The following is a 14,235-nucleotide window of genomic DNA, read 5'->3' on the forward strand; positions in this document are numbered from 1 at the left end:
AAGTGAGAAGTCTATGATCAAGTTGAACGGGGCAAATAATGAACCATCTGTGGAGGTCAAGAAGGGGTCCTCAAGTGATGTTATAGGAAAACATGAAAGAGCAAAAGTGGTTGTGCCAGGAGTGACAAACAAGCCTGTGGTAATTGTGAAGGGCGCCCGCACAGATCCTGTCATTATCAAACCGGTAACTCAATTACCCATAGTCAACAGCAAGGTAGTCCCATGGAATTATGAACGAGTGAGAGTGACTTACAAGGGGAAAGAGGTTAAAGAAGAACTGTGTGAAACTCATGGTTTGACTCGATCGGGGAGATGTTTTGCCCCCGAAGAGTTGAGAAAAGCTAAGACCTCCAAAGATAACCCAGTGTTGGTGAAGCAAGCTGTGACCGAGGAAGAAGCAGAGGAATTTCTGAGAAAGATGAAAGTGCAGGACTATTCTATTGTGGAGCATTTAAGGAAGACGCTGGCTCAGATCTCGCTCTTATCATTATTGATCCATTCAGATGAGCACCGCCGGGCTTAGATGAAGATCTTGAACGAAGCCCACGTTCCTGACAAAATATCAATAAACCACTTGGAAAAGATAGCTAACAAGATATTTGAGGTAAACAGAGTCACTTTTTCTGATGATGAGTTTCCCGTGGAGGGTACTGAGCACAATAGAGCCCTCTATCTGACGGTGAAATGTGATTTCGTGGTTACTTGGATGCTGGTTGACAATGGTTCCAGTGCAAATATTTGCCCTCTTTCCACTCTGAACAAGTTAAAGGTTGATGATGAAAGAATTCACAAGAACAGTATCTGCATTCGGAGATTCGACGGCGGAGGGAAAGATTCAGTCGGGGACATAGTGCTCGAGCTTACAATAGGGCCAGATGAATTTACTATGGAATTCCAGGTGCTCGATGTGGTTATTTCTTACAATCTGTTGTTAGGTTGACCCTGGATTCATGCTACCAAAGCGGTCCCGTCCACTCTGCATCAAATGGTTAAGTTTGAATGGGATACACATGAAATTGTTGTGCATGGCGAAGATAATTTGTGTGTTCCCAGTGATGCCATTGTTCTGTTCATAGAGTTTGAAGACGGCAAGGGGCCATGGGTTTATCAGGTTTTTGACACAGTACCGGTAGAGAAAATTCCTGAAGGGAAGTGCGTGCCGACTCCAAGGGTAGCTGCTGCATCAGTCATGGTAGCCGTTGAAATGTTGAAAAATAGTTTTGTACCGGGCAAGGGTTTGGGTGCATCTCTGAAAGGTATCGTACAGCCGGTTTCTCTTCCTAAAAACTTGGATACATTTGGTCTGGGGTTCAAGCCCACAGTCGCAGACGTGAGAAGAGCCAGAAAAATTAAACAGAGAGCATGGGCCCTTCCAAAGCCAGTCCCGCATGTTTCCAAATCATTTGTCAGGCCTAGTACCAGAAAGCGCCCAGTGATGACGGTTCCCAGTTCGGTGGTTGATATGGATGGAGATTTGATGGAAAAGTTCGAGAGGATATTTGACGAAGTGAACACGGTGGAAGCTGGAGAGGGTTCTAGCAAGGCGGATGTGCAATTTGTTGGGCCCAGTGCAAAGATTAACAATTGGGAAGCTACTCCTCTCCCCACCAGGAAGGAGTTTTGGTAGTTTTCTTTGATTTTCTTTCAGTTTATCTGGATTATCCCAGGGTTGTAGTTTATATTCTATGTTATGTCCGTTTGGATGTATAAGCCTTGTTATCTCTAATTTCAATGAAATGCAATTTCCCTTTTTCTCCCTTCCTGATAGTTTTATTTTGTTTTGCTTTTCTTCCTTGTACAGTTCTTTTTATGCTGGCTTCAATGATATGACATGCATACGGAATCTCCGGCCCAGTCTTAAAAGCCAATCTAATTCTGAAATAGTAATTCAAGAAATAGAGTGTAATGTTGAATCGGAATATGATGAGGATGAAGCCTTTGAAGAGATTAGTAAAGAATTAAGCCATTTTGAAGAAAAACCCAAGACTAACCTGAGTGATACAGAAGCAATCAATTTAGGGGACCAAGATAATGTCCGGGAAACTAAAATAAGTGTCCATCTTGAACCACAACTCAGAGAGGAGATAATTAAAATACTGTTCGAGTATAAAGATGTTTTTGCATGGTCCTATGATGACATGCCATGTCTAAGCACTGGCTTGGTGGTTCACAAATTGCCCACTGATCCGGCATTTCCCCCTGTCAAGAAGAAGTTGAGGAAATTTAAAACTGATATGAGTGTGAAAATTAAGGAAGAGGTCACCAAATAGTTTGAGGCCAAAGTCATTCGGGTCACCCGGTATCCCACTTGGTTAGCCAATGTTGTTCATGTGCCGAAGAAGGATGGTAAGACCAGGGTATGTGTTGATTATCGAGATCTCAACAAGGCAAGTCCCAAGGATAACTTCCCATTGCCGAACATCCATCTATTGATCGATAATTTTGCCAAACATGGAATTGGTTTTTTGTGGATTGTTATGCGGGTTACCACCAGATCTTAATGGATGAGGAGGATGCAGAAAAGACAACATTCATCACGCTATGGGGAATGTACTACTATCGGGTCATGCCATTTGGTTTGAAAAATGTTGGGGCAACCTGCATGAGGGCAATGACGACCATATTCCACGACATGATACACAGGGAGATCGAGGTTTATGTGGATGATGTGATTGAAAAGTCTAGAAAGCAGTCTAACCATGTCAGAGATCTGAGAAAGTTCTTCCAAAGGCTTCGCAGGTACAATCTCAAGCTCAATCCTACAAAATGCGTGTTCAGTGTTCCGTCTGGAAAGTTGTTGGGATTCATAGTCAGCTGCCGAGGCATTGAATTAGACCCGTCAAAAATCAAAGCTATCCAGGAATTGCCACCCCCAAAGAATAAGACTGAGGTGATGATTCTATTGGGGAGATTGAATTACATCAGCCGGTTTATCGCTCATCTTATGACAACTTGTGAGCCTATCTTCAGATTGTTAAGGAAAGATGCTGCAGTCAAGTGGACAGATGAATGTCAGGAAGCCTTTGATAAGATAAAGGGGTAATTGTCAAACCCACCTGTGTTGGTCCCACCAGAACCAGGGAGACCTTTGATTCTGTATTTGACGGTCTTGGACAATTCATTTGGATGTGTGTTGGGACAGCATGACATTACTAGAAGGAAGGAGCAGGCCATATATTATCTCAACAACAAGTTCACATCTTACCAGGTTAAGTACACTCATCTTGAGAGGACGTGTTGCGCCCTAACCTGGGTAGCCCAAAAGTTGAAACATTATTTGTCATCTTATACCACTTATATCATCTCTCGCTTGGATCTGTTGAAGTATATCTTCCAGAAGCCTATGCCTACGGGAAGACTCGCAAAGTGGCAGATTTTGCTCACAGAATTTGACATTGTCTACGTGACTCGGACTGCAATGAAAGCACAAGCATTGGCTGACCATTTGGCTGAGAATCCTTTAGATGAAGAATTTGAACCTTTGAAGACGTATTTCCCTGATGAAGAGGTAATGCACATTGATGAGTTGAAACAGGTTGAAAAGCCAGGATGGAAACTTTTCTTTGATGGGGCTGCTAACATGAAAGGCGTTGGGATAGGAGCGGTACTTGTTTCTGAAACAGGGCATCATTACCCTATTACGGCTCAGCTTTGGTTCTACTGTACTAACAATATGGCTAAGTACGAGGCATGCATTCTGGGTTTGAGGATGGTTGTGGATATGGGTGTCCTAGAAGTTTTGATCTTGGGTGACTCAGACCTTCTGGTGCACCAGATCCAGGGAGAATGGGAATCACGGAATTTAAAACTCATACCGTACCGGCAATGTTTGCATGATCTTTGTCAACGGTTTCAATCAATAGAGTTCAAGTATATTCTGAGGATCCACAATGAGGTCGCCGATGCTTTGGCTACTCTAGCGTCAATGTTACATCATTCGAATAAGGCTTATGTTGACCCGCTGCATATTCAAGTCCGCGATCAGCATGCTTATTGTAATGTGGTGGAGGAAGAACTCGATGGTGAACCGTGGTTCTACGATATCAAGGAATACATCAGAATGGGAGTGTATCCGGTACAAGCCACAGGTAATCAAAAGAGAACAATTAGGCGATTGGCAAGCGGTTTTTTCTTAAGCGGAGGGGTTCTGCACAAAAGGACTCCCGACCTTGGACTGCTGAGATGCATAGATTCTAGGCAGGCCATAGCTATTATGACCGAAGTGCATTCTGGAGTTTGTGGACCGCACATGAGTGGGTACATGCTGGCAAAGAAGATTCTCCGAGCAGGTTATTATTGGCTCACTATGGAGCGAGATTGTATCAGTTTCGTGCGTAAATGTCATCAGTGCCAAGTGCATGGAGGTTTGATTCATTCTCCACCATCTGGATTACACACGATGACTGCACCGTGGCCTTTTGTTGCTTGGGGCATAGGTGTCATTGGACCAATTGAGCCATCAACATCGAATGGGCACAGGTTCATTCTAGTGGCCATAGATTATTTCACCAAGTGGGTAGAGGATAAAACATTCAAGTCTGTAACCAAGAAGGCGGTGGTTGATTTTGTGCACTCAAATATCATTTGCCGATTTGGGATACCAAAGGTGATCATTACAGACAATGGGGCTAATCTCAATAGTCATCAGATGAAAGAGGTATGTCAGCAGTTCAAGATTACACATCACAATTCCACCCCGTACCACCCTAAGGCAAACGGAGCAGTTGAGGCGGCCAACAAGAAATAAGAAGATACTTCAAAAAATGGTGGAGGGTTCTAGGCAATGGCATGAAAAGCTGCCATTTGCGTTGCTGGGTTATCGCACTACTATCCGAACTTCAGTAGGGGCGACTCCCTATTTGTTGGTGTATGGCACCGAAGTAGTAATACCCGCAGAGATGGAAATTCCATCCCTTCGAATTGTCGCGGAGGCTGAAATTGATGATGATGAGTGGGTCGAAACCTGTTTGGAGCAATTAAGTTTGATCAATGAGAAGAGACTAGCGGCAGTATGTCATGGCCAGTTGTATCAACAGAGAATGGCAAGAGTATACAATAAGAAGGTGCATCCACGAAAGTTTGAAGTGGGTCAGTTAGTATTGAAATGCGTTCTTCCTCATCAAGTTGAAGCAAAAGGAAAGTTCGGCCAAAATTGGCAAGGGCCGTTCGTTGTAACTAAAGTGTTGTCCAATAGTGCATTGTATTTGACAGATGTAGAACGCAAATGTGTAGAAATGTCTATCAATTCTGATGCAGTCAAGAGATACTATGTATGACTTCTTTGTTTGATTGTACTTGTTTGTATTTGGCATGTTTTGAATGTTGAAATGATGAAGGCATTTTGTTCTGCTATATAAACACTTTATCTCTTGTCACCCCTTTTGAGCCTTATTTATTTTCTTCCATACCCCTCTTTCGGAATCAGTAGCGAATATCAGAAACACAAGCGTGAAAGATAAAAAGGGAAGAAAAGAAAAGAGGAAGAAAAGGAAAGAGAAGGAAAAGAATGGAAAAAAAAAGAGAAAAGGAAAAAAAAGAAAAAAAAAGAAGAAAAACAACAAAAGAGGAAAAGAAAGCAAAAGAGAAAGAAAAGAAAGAGGAAAGAGAAAATCACAACAACAAAGTAATTTCTATGACATGAACTACGTTCGACCTGATTCCTTTTAAGGATACGTAGGCAGCCTCACAGTTCGGTCCCATCAAAGTAAAAATCCGAAAGTCCCCAAACAAGAAAATGGGGCAGAAGTTGTGGGTGTTATCAGAAATTTGATTCCGAAAGTTGTAATTTTGAATCCATTCGAATTGTTTTGACCTTTTTTATACCCTTTCATTCTAAACCCATTGAAAAGCTGCATTACGGTCCAAAGAAAGACCTTCTGATCAGTCTTCGAGAAATGCCAAGTCAAGCATGTAGAGGTGATTCATATCAGGGGCAACACTTTGGTCCAACTAGGGAAAAGAAATAAAAATGAGAGTCTTATTGGTGAAAACCCTCACGGGCACCATAAGGCGACGGGAGCTTAGAGAAATCAAAAATGAGAGAGTTTTATTGGTGAAAACCCTCACGGGCACCGTAAGGCAAAAGTGAGTAGAGAGATGAACGAATGGGAGAGGTCTGCTGGTGATAACCTTTCAAGGCACCGCAGGATGAACAAGGTCAGGATTTGGGTGAAGAAATCATGTTATGGAAATTTCGGAGCTACAAAGCATGGCTAATGAAAGTTGATTGGTTGGACAGATTGGGTCGATTAATCCGAAATGCATGTCATGATCATTGGTACCAGCTGCTCCACTCAGATAAGTGTCTTTTCTTTTTCATCTTCAGATAGTCTTCCAGTTTTGGATTTTCTTATCCTTAACTCTGAAAGTCATTGCATTTCGTTTCTTTTGGGTTTATTTCTCTAAGATGTTCCCAATGTCAGTTATGTTTAATAAAATAAGAATGAATTTCAAAGCTCACTACCAGCTTCAAGATTGCAAAGCATAGTGCGGCCAGAGCATACCAAAGATAGCATGATGTAAAGTAGGATGAAGTGCCAGCAAGAGTTCCATCGGCAAAATGACTTGGTAATTTCGTGGGAGATGCAGAGGTTCCGTTAAAGGGGTCAGAGGTGTGAAACAACGGTTCAGGTATAGAACACTCGGGTCATTCAGGGTCATAGGGTTTTGAAAGTTAGTCGGAAAGTCAAGCGGTTCAGGGCCAGTTCGGGGAAGCCAGTCAAAACAAAACAATGCAGCGGAAGACCTTCAGCAAAGAATGCCATCAACTAACCACTACATTTTAAACTGACGAATTTTTCTCTGATTAAACAGGGGCAGGAAATTTCGTTTGTTTCGGAGAAACCCTCCGTGGAGAAAGGCAGCCACCAAACAGGTTTGATTTTTTATTTTCAGGACCCTCTTGGATAATAAGATTTAGCAGAAGTCACACATGTAGAAGATATAACTTAGATTTAAAATTTTCATTTAGTTAAGAGTTGTCAGGACCCCCCCCCTGAATAATGGGACCTAGCTTTCAAATTCTCAGGAATACTTGGTAATATGATTTAGTTTTACACTCACATCTGTGCCCAGCCACCAAACTGGGCAGGAAATACATTTTAAGTCAACAGTCAGGAGCCCACCTGGAGAACAAGGGAGTAAAATTCAAATTTTAGCTTTCAAGTTCTTATTGATAGTTGGTAATGTGATTCGTTTTACACTTACATATGTTCCCAGATACCCAAATTGGGGCAGAAAAATTTCCTCTGTTTTGTCATTTTGTTGAAGTAAGGAGCCCGCCTGGAGAGCAGGGAATACATTTCAAGTTAGAAGTCAGGATCCCGCCTGGAGAGCAGGGAATACATTTCAAGTCAGCAATCAGGAGCCCGCCTGGAGAGCAGGGAATACATTTCAAGTTCACCAATCAGGAGCCCACCTGGAGAGCAGGGAATACATTCAAGTTCAGCAATCAAGTGTCCACTTGGAGAAAGTAAAAACATCTCAAAGTGTAGTTGGCAGTCAGGCATCCACCTGGAGAAATGGAAAACATCTCAGATTACAATTCAAGGCGGCAACAAAGGGATTCCACCGGGAGAATACAAGTCGACAAGGCAACAAGAACCACAAGATCAAGTTTGAATATATAGATAGGATTTTGTAATGCATAGATTATAACATAGTCTAGCTTATTTTTATTTTATCATGGTGTAATAAGGGGATTCAGTAAGTAGTAGTAGCAGCAACAGCAACAGTGAAATCACAGCTTCATGGCAGTCCCAGCTACCAAACATTCCTGAACTACACTGACCTGATTCCTTTATAGCCGAGGATATGTAGTCAACCCCGGAAGTAGGGTGCAGTCAAATCTTTCAAAAATGCTTCCCACAGAGTATTCAAACGGGCAAAAATTGCTCATATCCGCTCATGTTATCTTTGCACGAAAACTCTTCGTGTTTCCAGGAAAAGAGGGGCAGCTGTGAGCACATGATTTTTGCCCTATATGAATTACTCCCATAAATTCAAAACAAAATAACTTCTTTCATTATTTGCAATTCTTGTGGATTTCGTGGCATTTTCTGATAAATGTCTGCATTTGTATGTGCATGTTATTTTATTTAATTCATGAAAATACAAAAATACTCTGCATTTGCATTTAGGATCTAATTTTGCATTAATTAAGTGATTTAGTGCTTTATAAAAAATGGAAAAAATCACAAAATAGTTTATTTTGCACTTTTAATTTTAATTGCGAATTTTGGTGGTTTTTCTTTAATTTGGTATTTAATTAGCCGTGGTAATTATTATTTATAGTTAGCTAATTTAATTTGATAGAATAATTTTATTAGGAATTAATTTAGGCTTTATTTTAATTTTAATTTAAAAGAAATTAGAAGAAAATTGAAAAAAAATGAAAATGAAAAGGAAAAGGGAATAAAAACAAACTCAGTTCTGGGCCAAGCTTATACCAGCCCAAGTAGTTCCCCATTAACTCGTCCAAGCTAAGGCCCAATTATGTCTCAACCCGGTCCGGTCAACCCTTCATCCGAAACGACGTCGTTTTGTTACCCTTTGATCTCAACCGTCGAGGTTAGTTGATCTGATGGTTCAGAAGTGGGGAGGTCTTAATATATATATATGTCCAAACGCTACCCTACCCCCCCCCCTCATCTCTCCTCTTTCAACTCCCACCTCAGAGACCCCTCCAAAACCCTACCCGCCGCCCCTATTCTCCACCATCATAAACCTGGCGGCGCCACCACCAAACCAGTCCAAACTAACACCCTGAAACCCTCACACCCCCTTCTTCCCCAATCTCTATTCTGTTTCCTTCGAATCACCCTAGATTCCGTCGAATCTTGATTCGAAGGGATGAACCCTAAAATCCCAAATCGCTTTACCCTCGATTCTGCGGCATGCATCAGCCTATGCTTCCGATTTTCATGTTTCGAAGTTTGATTCAATGCAAATCGAAGCATCAATTTCGTTAAATGGAAGGTTCCAGTGTTGGCTTCGAGTTTTACTTGGTGAGTCTTCTTTCGTTTTCTGTCCGTTATTGGTCATTTCATCTCTCGTTCTTCTTCTTTCCTTCTACGTCTGTTTGAGTGACCTATCCTCCGTCTGAAATTGATCAAAGAGTTTCGAACTTAGTCTTTCCCTTTAGATTAATTTGGGGTTCGTTTTTGTTCCGTTCGATTTGCAGTTTTCTTTTTAAATTCTCAATTGTGGTTCTTTGTTTTTTTTATGATATTTTCTGATAATTAGCTTAGGTTAGATTTTTTTAATTTGGTAATTTAGTTCCGGTTTAGTATTTTAGTTTTAAAAAAAAATCAATCGCTTAGTTTAGATTTTGATTTTTGAAGTCATTCAAGTGTTTCCCTTTTCTACTTCTCATCGATTTAGTTGAGTGAATTTTTCTGATTTTGTTTGGGCCTTGGGTTCGATTCTGACCTATTCATTTTGGGATTCAAACCATTGGGTCAATTTAACCCGGGTTCTTCCTGGCATAAAGAGGGTAATAAACAGTAGTGGGGCGGGTAGTATAGGTAATTGGGGTGGGGAAGCTTCTAGGAAGCTGGGGTCTGGGACTATTCTGAAATTCTGAATTTTACATTAGGGGTAGGTGAGCTAAAACAAAATTGAAAAAGGGGAGATGCAAAATCTGATTTTTTTGTAAGCTACCCTACTTCCTTGCCTATAAAGGCATGGTTTTCTTGCCTTTGAAGGCAGACCCAAGAGAGAACTTTAGAGATAAAATTTCAGAAACTTAAAACGGTTGTTTCCCAAGAAGAAATTCAGAAAATAGCTTGTAATTTTGGAGGTTCTCTAGGCAACTAATGGAAATTTTGTTAGGATTTTGGTTATTCTGAATAGTTCAGTTAAAATCACTGAAGATGTGATAGTTTTTTTCTGGTTCTGGGCTGAAAATGAGTTGAGTTCTGGGTACTTTTAAAGCTGGTTTGGACCTGTAGTTTAGAAATACTGTTTCATTGCCGATCCGAGCTGATTTCACTATTCCATTGGCTCTACTGGTGCTGATTTTTGTTTCACTTTGCTGATTCTTCACTTCTTTGTTTCTTTTTTTCACTTCCAGGTATCATTCTGCACTTTGATTAATCTGTGAAGTATGAATGCGCAATGGAACATGGACATATAATGGAAGATTCATGTTATTGGACTTTTGAACCCCTGTTATTTCATTTCATCCAATCGTTGTATTAGTTTAATGCTATGAGAATCTTATTAGTTTTCTATGTATTGTAAGATGTATAGTTGAATTCCTGTTGGATTATGCTGAAGTTCCTGGCTGTTGGATTTCATAATAGTGGCATGTCAAGTTTTTGTTTGATTGCTTGTATTGAGGTTCTGATTCATGACTTAAAACCCAGCATACTTGTTTATAATTTGGCATGGGAATTTGAACAGGATAAAAGGCTGAGTAATATTGCCTTGTATTGGAAATGATTTTCTTAGGCGTGTGATTTGATCTTATAGCCCCTTTAAAGCTTATTAGTTCACATGATATTTGTTAGGTATTGTGCACAGTCAATAGGTTTGAACGGTCCCTTCAAGAGTTTTTAAAGTGTTTGAATAAAGGATGTTCTGAATTTTATGCATTATATTAATAATTGCCATGTAATTTTTAAAATTTGGATTCTATGAAGCTTTGTTAAAGGCTCAAAGTCCCTGAAGCTTAAGATGGTTTGGCTTCGTAGAGATTCGATCTCTGGCCAGTACGTGCGAGCATCCCTTCCTTTATTAAATTTGGGCTCAATAGGAAGATGGCCCGCTTTTGCTATAGTTGCATTTGTCCTGAACAAGTTCCTCCTATTGATGGCCATTATTGTCCCAAACAAGTGTCAAATAATTGGTCCAGTTTTCATTACTGCAAATCAATTACGCATCGTTTCAGATTCAATTTTCTGTCGTAAGACGATTTGAAACTTCCTTGTGCTTTTAATCATTTAGCCAATTTTTAAGTTAGTTGAGGCGTGCCGTATTAAGTAAAATATAGTTATGCCCCTCGAAAAACTAAGTTAGAAATGCTCTCAATAGAATAGATGGAGGTGCGCCATGCCTAACAAAAAATGACAATTGCATGGCCCTTGTTTTAATTAACTTTGTTTTTATCCTTAGAATTTGAGGCGCGCCATTTAGCAAACTTCCATGGCCCTCGCAAAGTTGCAAGTTCGTAATTGCTTTAGGCACGTTAGTTTAACAAATTACCTTCCTAAACTCCGGTGTGCATTTCATGTGACCCAAATCAAATCTTAAAATGTTGAATCAAATATGTTTAGGATTGCGGGTGCATTTCATGTGGCGCGATCCAAAGACGTGTTTTAAATGACGTTCAATCTTCTTTAAAATTGAATAAAATCGGTTAAAGACTAAAATTTGCACATAGGTTCATAATTGTTTAAAATCAGATAATTAAGCTGAATATAACAATCGAGCGACCGTGCTAGAACCACGAAACTCGGGAATGCCTAACACCTTCTCCCGGGTTAACAGAATTCCTTACTCGGATTTCTGGTTCGCGGACTGTTAAACAGAGTCAAGCTTTTCCTCGATTCGGGATTGGAACCAGTGACTTGGGACACCATAAATCTCCCAAGTGGAGACTCTGAATCTTTTAATAATAAATCCCATTTTGATTGTCACTTAAATTGGAAAAACTCTCTAATACCCTTACGGGGTGTAGGAAAAAAGAGGTGTGACAAATATATTTTGAGTTATTACTTATACTACTTTCATTATATTGTTACGAGTTGTTCCTGGCTATTGGTATTGGACTCTAACCATTTTTTCGAGCTCATCACTGCTTTAAACCTAAGGTTAGGTTTCTTACTTATTGAGTACATGAGATCGGTCGTACTCATACTAATCTTCTGCACCTTGTGTGCAAATATTGGAGTTGACGTTGATGTGCATGGTGGAAGATGACATTAAAGATGTACATGTGTTCCAGTTATAGCTGCCTCTTGTTCTTGATAGCTTTAGATTTATAAATCTGTTTATGTATAGCTCGAACAGATGATGTACTTATTTAATACCAACTTTGTATGATCTAAGTCTTAGAAGCTCATGATTTGTATCACCAATCTTTAGAATTTTTGTATCAACGTTCAGTTATTTAATCATTTATTTTCTCAATAAATCTCATTTGAATTGGATTGTTGTTAATTAGCTTACCTAGTGGTTGGGTTAGGTGTTGTTACACCCCATGTTTTCATACGTGAGAGTACGTCGTAATTCAATTGATGTAAGCACAGAAATGAGATTATATTTGAAAGCACATAAAGTAAGTTAATCATGTTACCTTGGAGGTTACAAATATTTATGATCATGAATAAGAAGTACCAAGAGGGTTGGAAGTCTTAGAAGCTAAACGAATCGAAGAAAATAAGTGTCGTCAAAAGTCGACAAGTTGGGAATATTATAACACGTACATTTGGGGTAAGAATAGAGTGCTTAACATGATAAGAAGGTTATGTTATGAGTTACTATATTCATATCAAAGTCGTGTGTTGAGTTTGAATTCAAGCGAGTTGTGAAACAAAAGTCGACGAAAGGTCATCACAAGTTACACTCATAAATGTGCTGAAAATTCGGTCAACCATAGTAGAGCTTTTCTTTCAATATAATAAGATTTACGGGACGATCCACGTATCAAATTGAAGGTATACAAATCTATTTTCCAATGCATTAAACCGTGTATTGATACAACATCGGAGTAGAGAAATATTCACATTTTTTGCGAGAGTGCAAAAGTAGCTCACTTGGGACCCACAAATCGGTGGAAAAGTCCAGCTCGTATCTAAGTCAATTATATCTCGTTTTAACTCATTTTTCTCGACCGAAATAGTTCCTAAACCCTCCTAGATGTTCTCCAAGCAGTCTTTATAAATCTAGAATGAAAACCAAAGATAAAAACATGAATCCAATGCTAGAAATCCCGTGGTGCTTGCTAGATCGTAGTTCTTCATCTTGTTGTTGTTTTGGAGGATTCTTCAAAGTGAAATAACCTCAAATTTTGTGTTTTTCTTGTTGATTTAGGTAAGAATCAATCCCTCCTTCATATATATTAGAGTTTCAATGCGTAATATAAGTGTTTACACACCAACTTGAACACAAAAGTTGATTTAAGATGAGAATACAACTCATACAGTGTTGTGGTGTATTTGAGAATTGTTGTGAGCTATACCAGCTGAGGATTTCAAGTTGTATCTAATGCCTTAGTGTAAGTAAATCATGTTCTTAAGAGGTTGTTCTTAAGGTTAATCATGTGTTAGTTGTGTTGGTTGAGTTGTTTGAGTGAAAATCTGCAAGATAGTAATTGACATGGCATAAGGAGTCGTTATCTTTTTTTATGGGATGTGTTGAGGCTATATATAAAGCTTGTTGTGGCTGGAAATTATTATAAATAGTTTGATTATGTTATTATTGCTTTTGTTAAGCTTACCTATGTGCTAATTAAGTTGATTGAAGAAGATAACATGAAAAATAGGAGGTTGACGATAAAGGTTAAGGTGCTAGACGTGTGAACTATTTTTAAAGATTATTCTTATGATGTTTTGGGCTAAAAATGATATGGTAAGTATAAGTATGATGTTATATATATTGTAGACAGATTCATAGAATAGGAATTGGATTCAAAACATATTTTATTAATCATAAATCGAGTTTGCCGCTCAAAATGGTTGTTGAAGTAATCACAGAGAGTATTGTGAATTTTTGGTTTTTCGGATGTTTGGTGAATTTTAGTAACTTATGGGATGTAGTACAAAACAGGGGAGATGTTGTTCATTTTCTTATAGAGTATTGGTTTCGAAATATGAGAGTTATAACGCATATATGATGACAACGAGGACAGTTTACTCATTATAGACGTAAGAAGATCATATTGAGCTTGGTTGACCATTGGAGAGAAAATTGCAAAGTTATGATAAGGCTGTCCCTTCTTTTCTTTTGGCATGATCCATATGATACAAATGAAACGAGAAAACATGCAACTTTCACAAATGGCTATATTCTTAGAAGTATTAGGGGTGCCTGTGTTCTTGATTCCCCATGTGTCCTATTATTATATCATCTATTCATAGGTCTAAGAAAAAACGTAAGTTAAAGTTTATTTCGTGACATAAATCGAAGGCATATTGATCTTTTACATTCCGATAGATCTTATTGACTTACTTCATTATGCATTGCATTCATTTATACATGTACATTAACCCATGACCAGATGGAGTTATATAC

General features: G+C 39.1%; 1 protein-coding gene across 1 annotated transcript; it reads left to right on the top strand.

Annotated features, from left to right (window-relative positions):
- The first annotated feature begins 3,418 nt into the window (after positions 1-3,418).
- LOC138889376 (uncharacterized) lies at positions 3,419-10,095 on the top strand. The gene is made up of 3 exons (XM_070172679.1): positions 3,419-3,604; positions 3,776-4,088; positions 10,073-10,095. Exons 1-3 carry the CDS (start codon positions 3,419-3,421, stop codon positions 10,093-10,095), a joined length of 522 nt encoding a protein of 173 aa, XP_070028780.1.
- The last annotated feature ends 4,140 nt before the right edge of the window (positions 10,096-14,235 follow it).

Source organism: Nicotiana sylvestris, chromosome 4, assembly GCF_000393655.2.
Source record: "Nicotiana sylvestris chromosome 4, ASM39365v2, whole genome shotgun sequence".
Taxonomy (NCBI): Eukaryota; Viridiplantae; Streptophyta; class Magnoliopsida; order Solanales; family Solanaceae; genus Nicotiana; species Nicotiana sylvestris.

Excerpts from the sequence above, each read along its gene's own strand:
- LOC138889376 (XM_070172679.1), top strand. The coding sequence starts at position 3,419 with ATGAAAGCACAAGCATTGGCTGACCATTTGGCTGAGAATCCTTTAGAT. Across the intron at positions 3,605-3,775 it reads AAGGCGTTGGGATAGGAGCG|ATCCAGGGAGAATGGGAATC; the intron begins GTACTTGTTTCT and ends CTGGTGCACCAG. Across the intron at positions 4,089-10,072 it reads GTATCCGGTACAAGCCACAG|GTATCATTCTGCACTTTGAT; the intron begins GTAATCAAAAGA and ends TTTCACTTCCAG.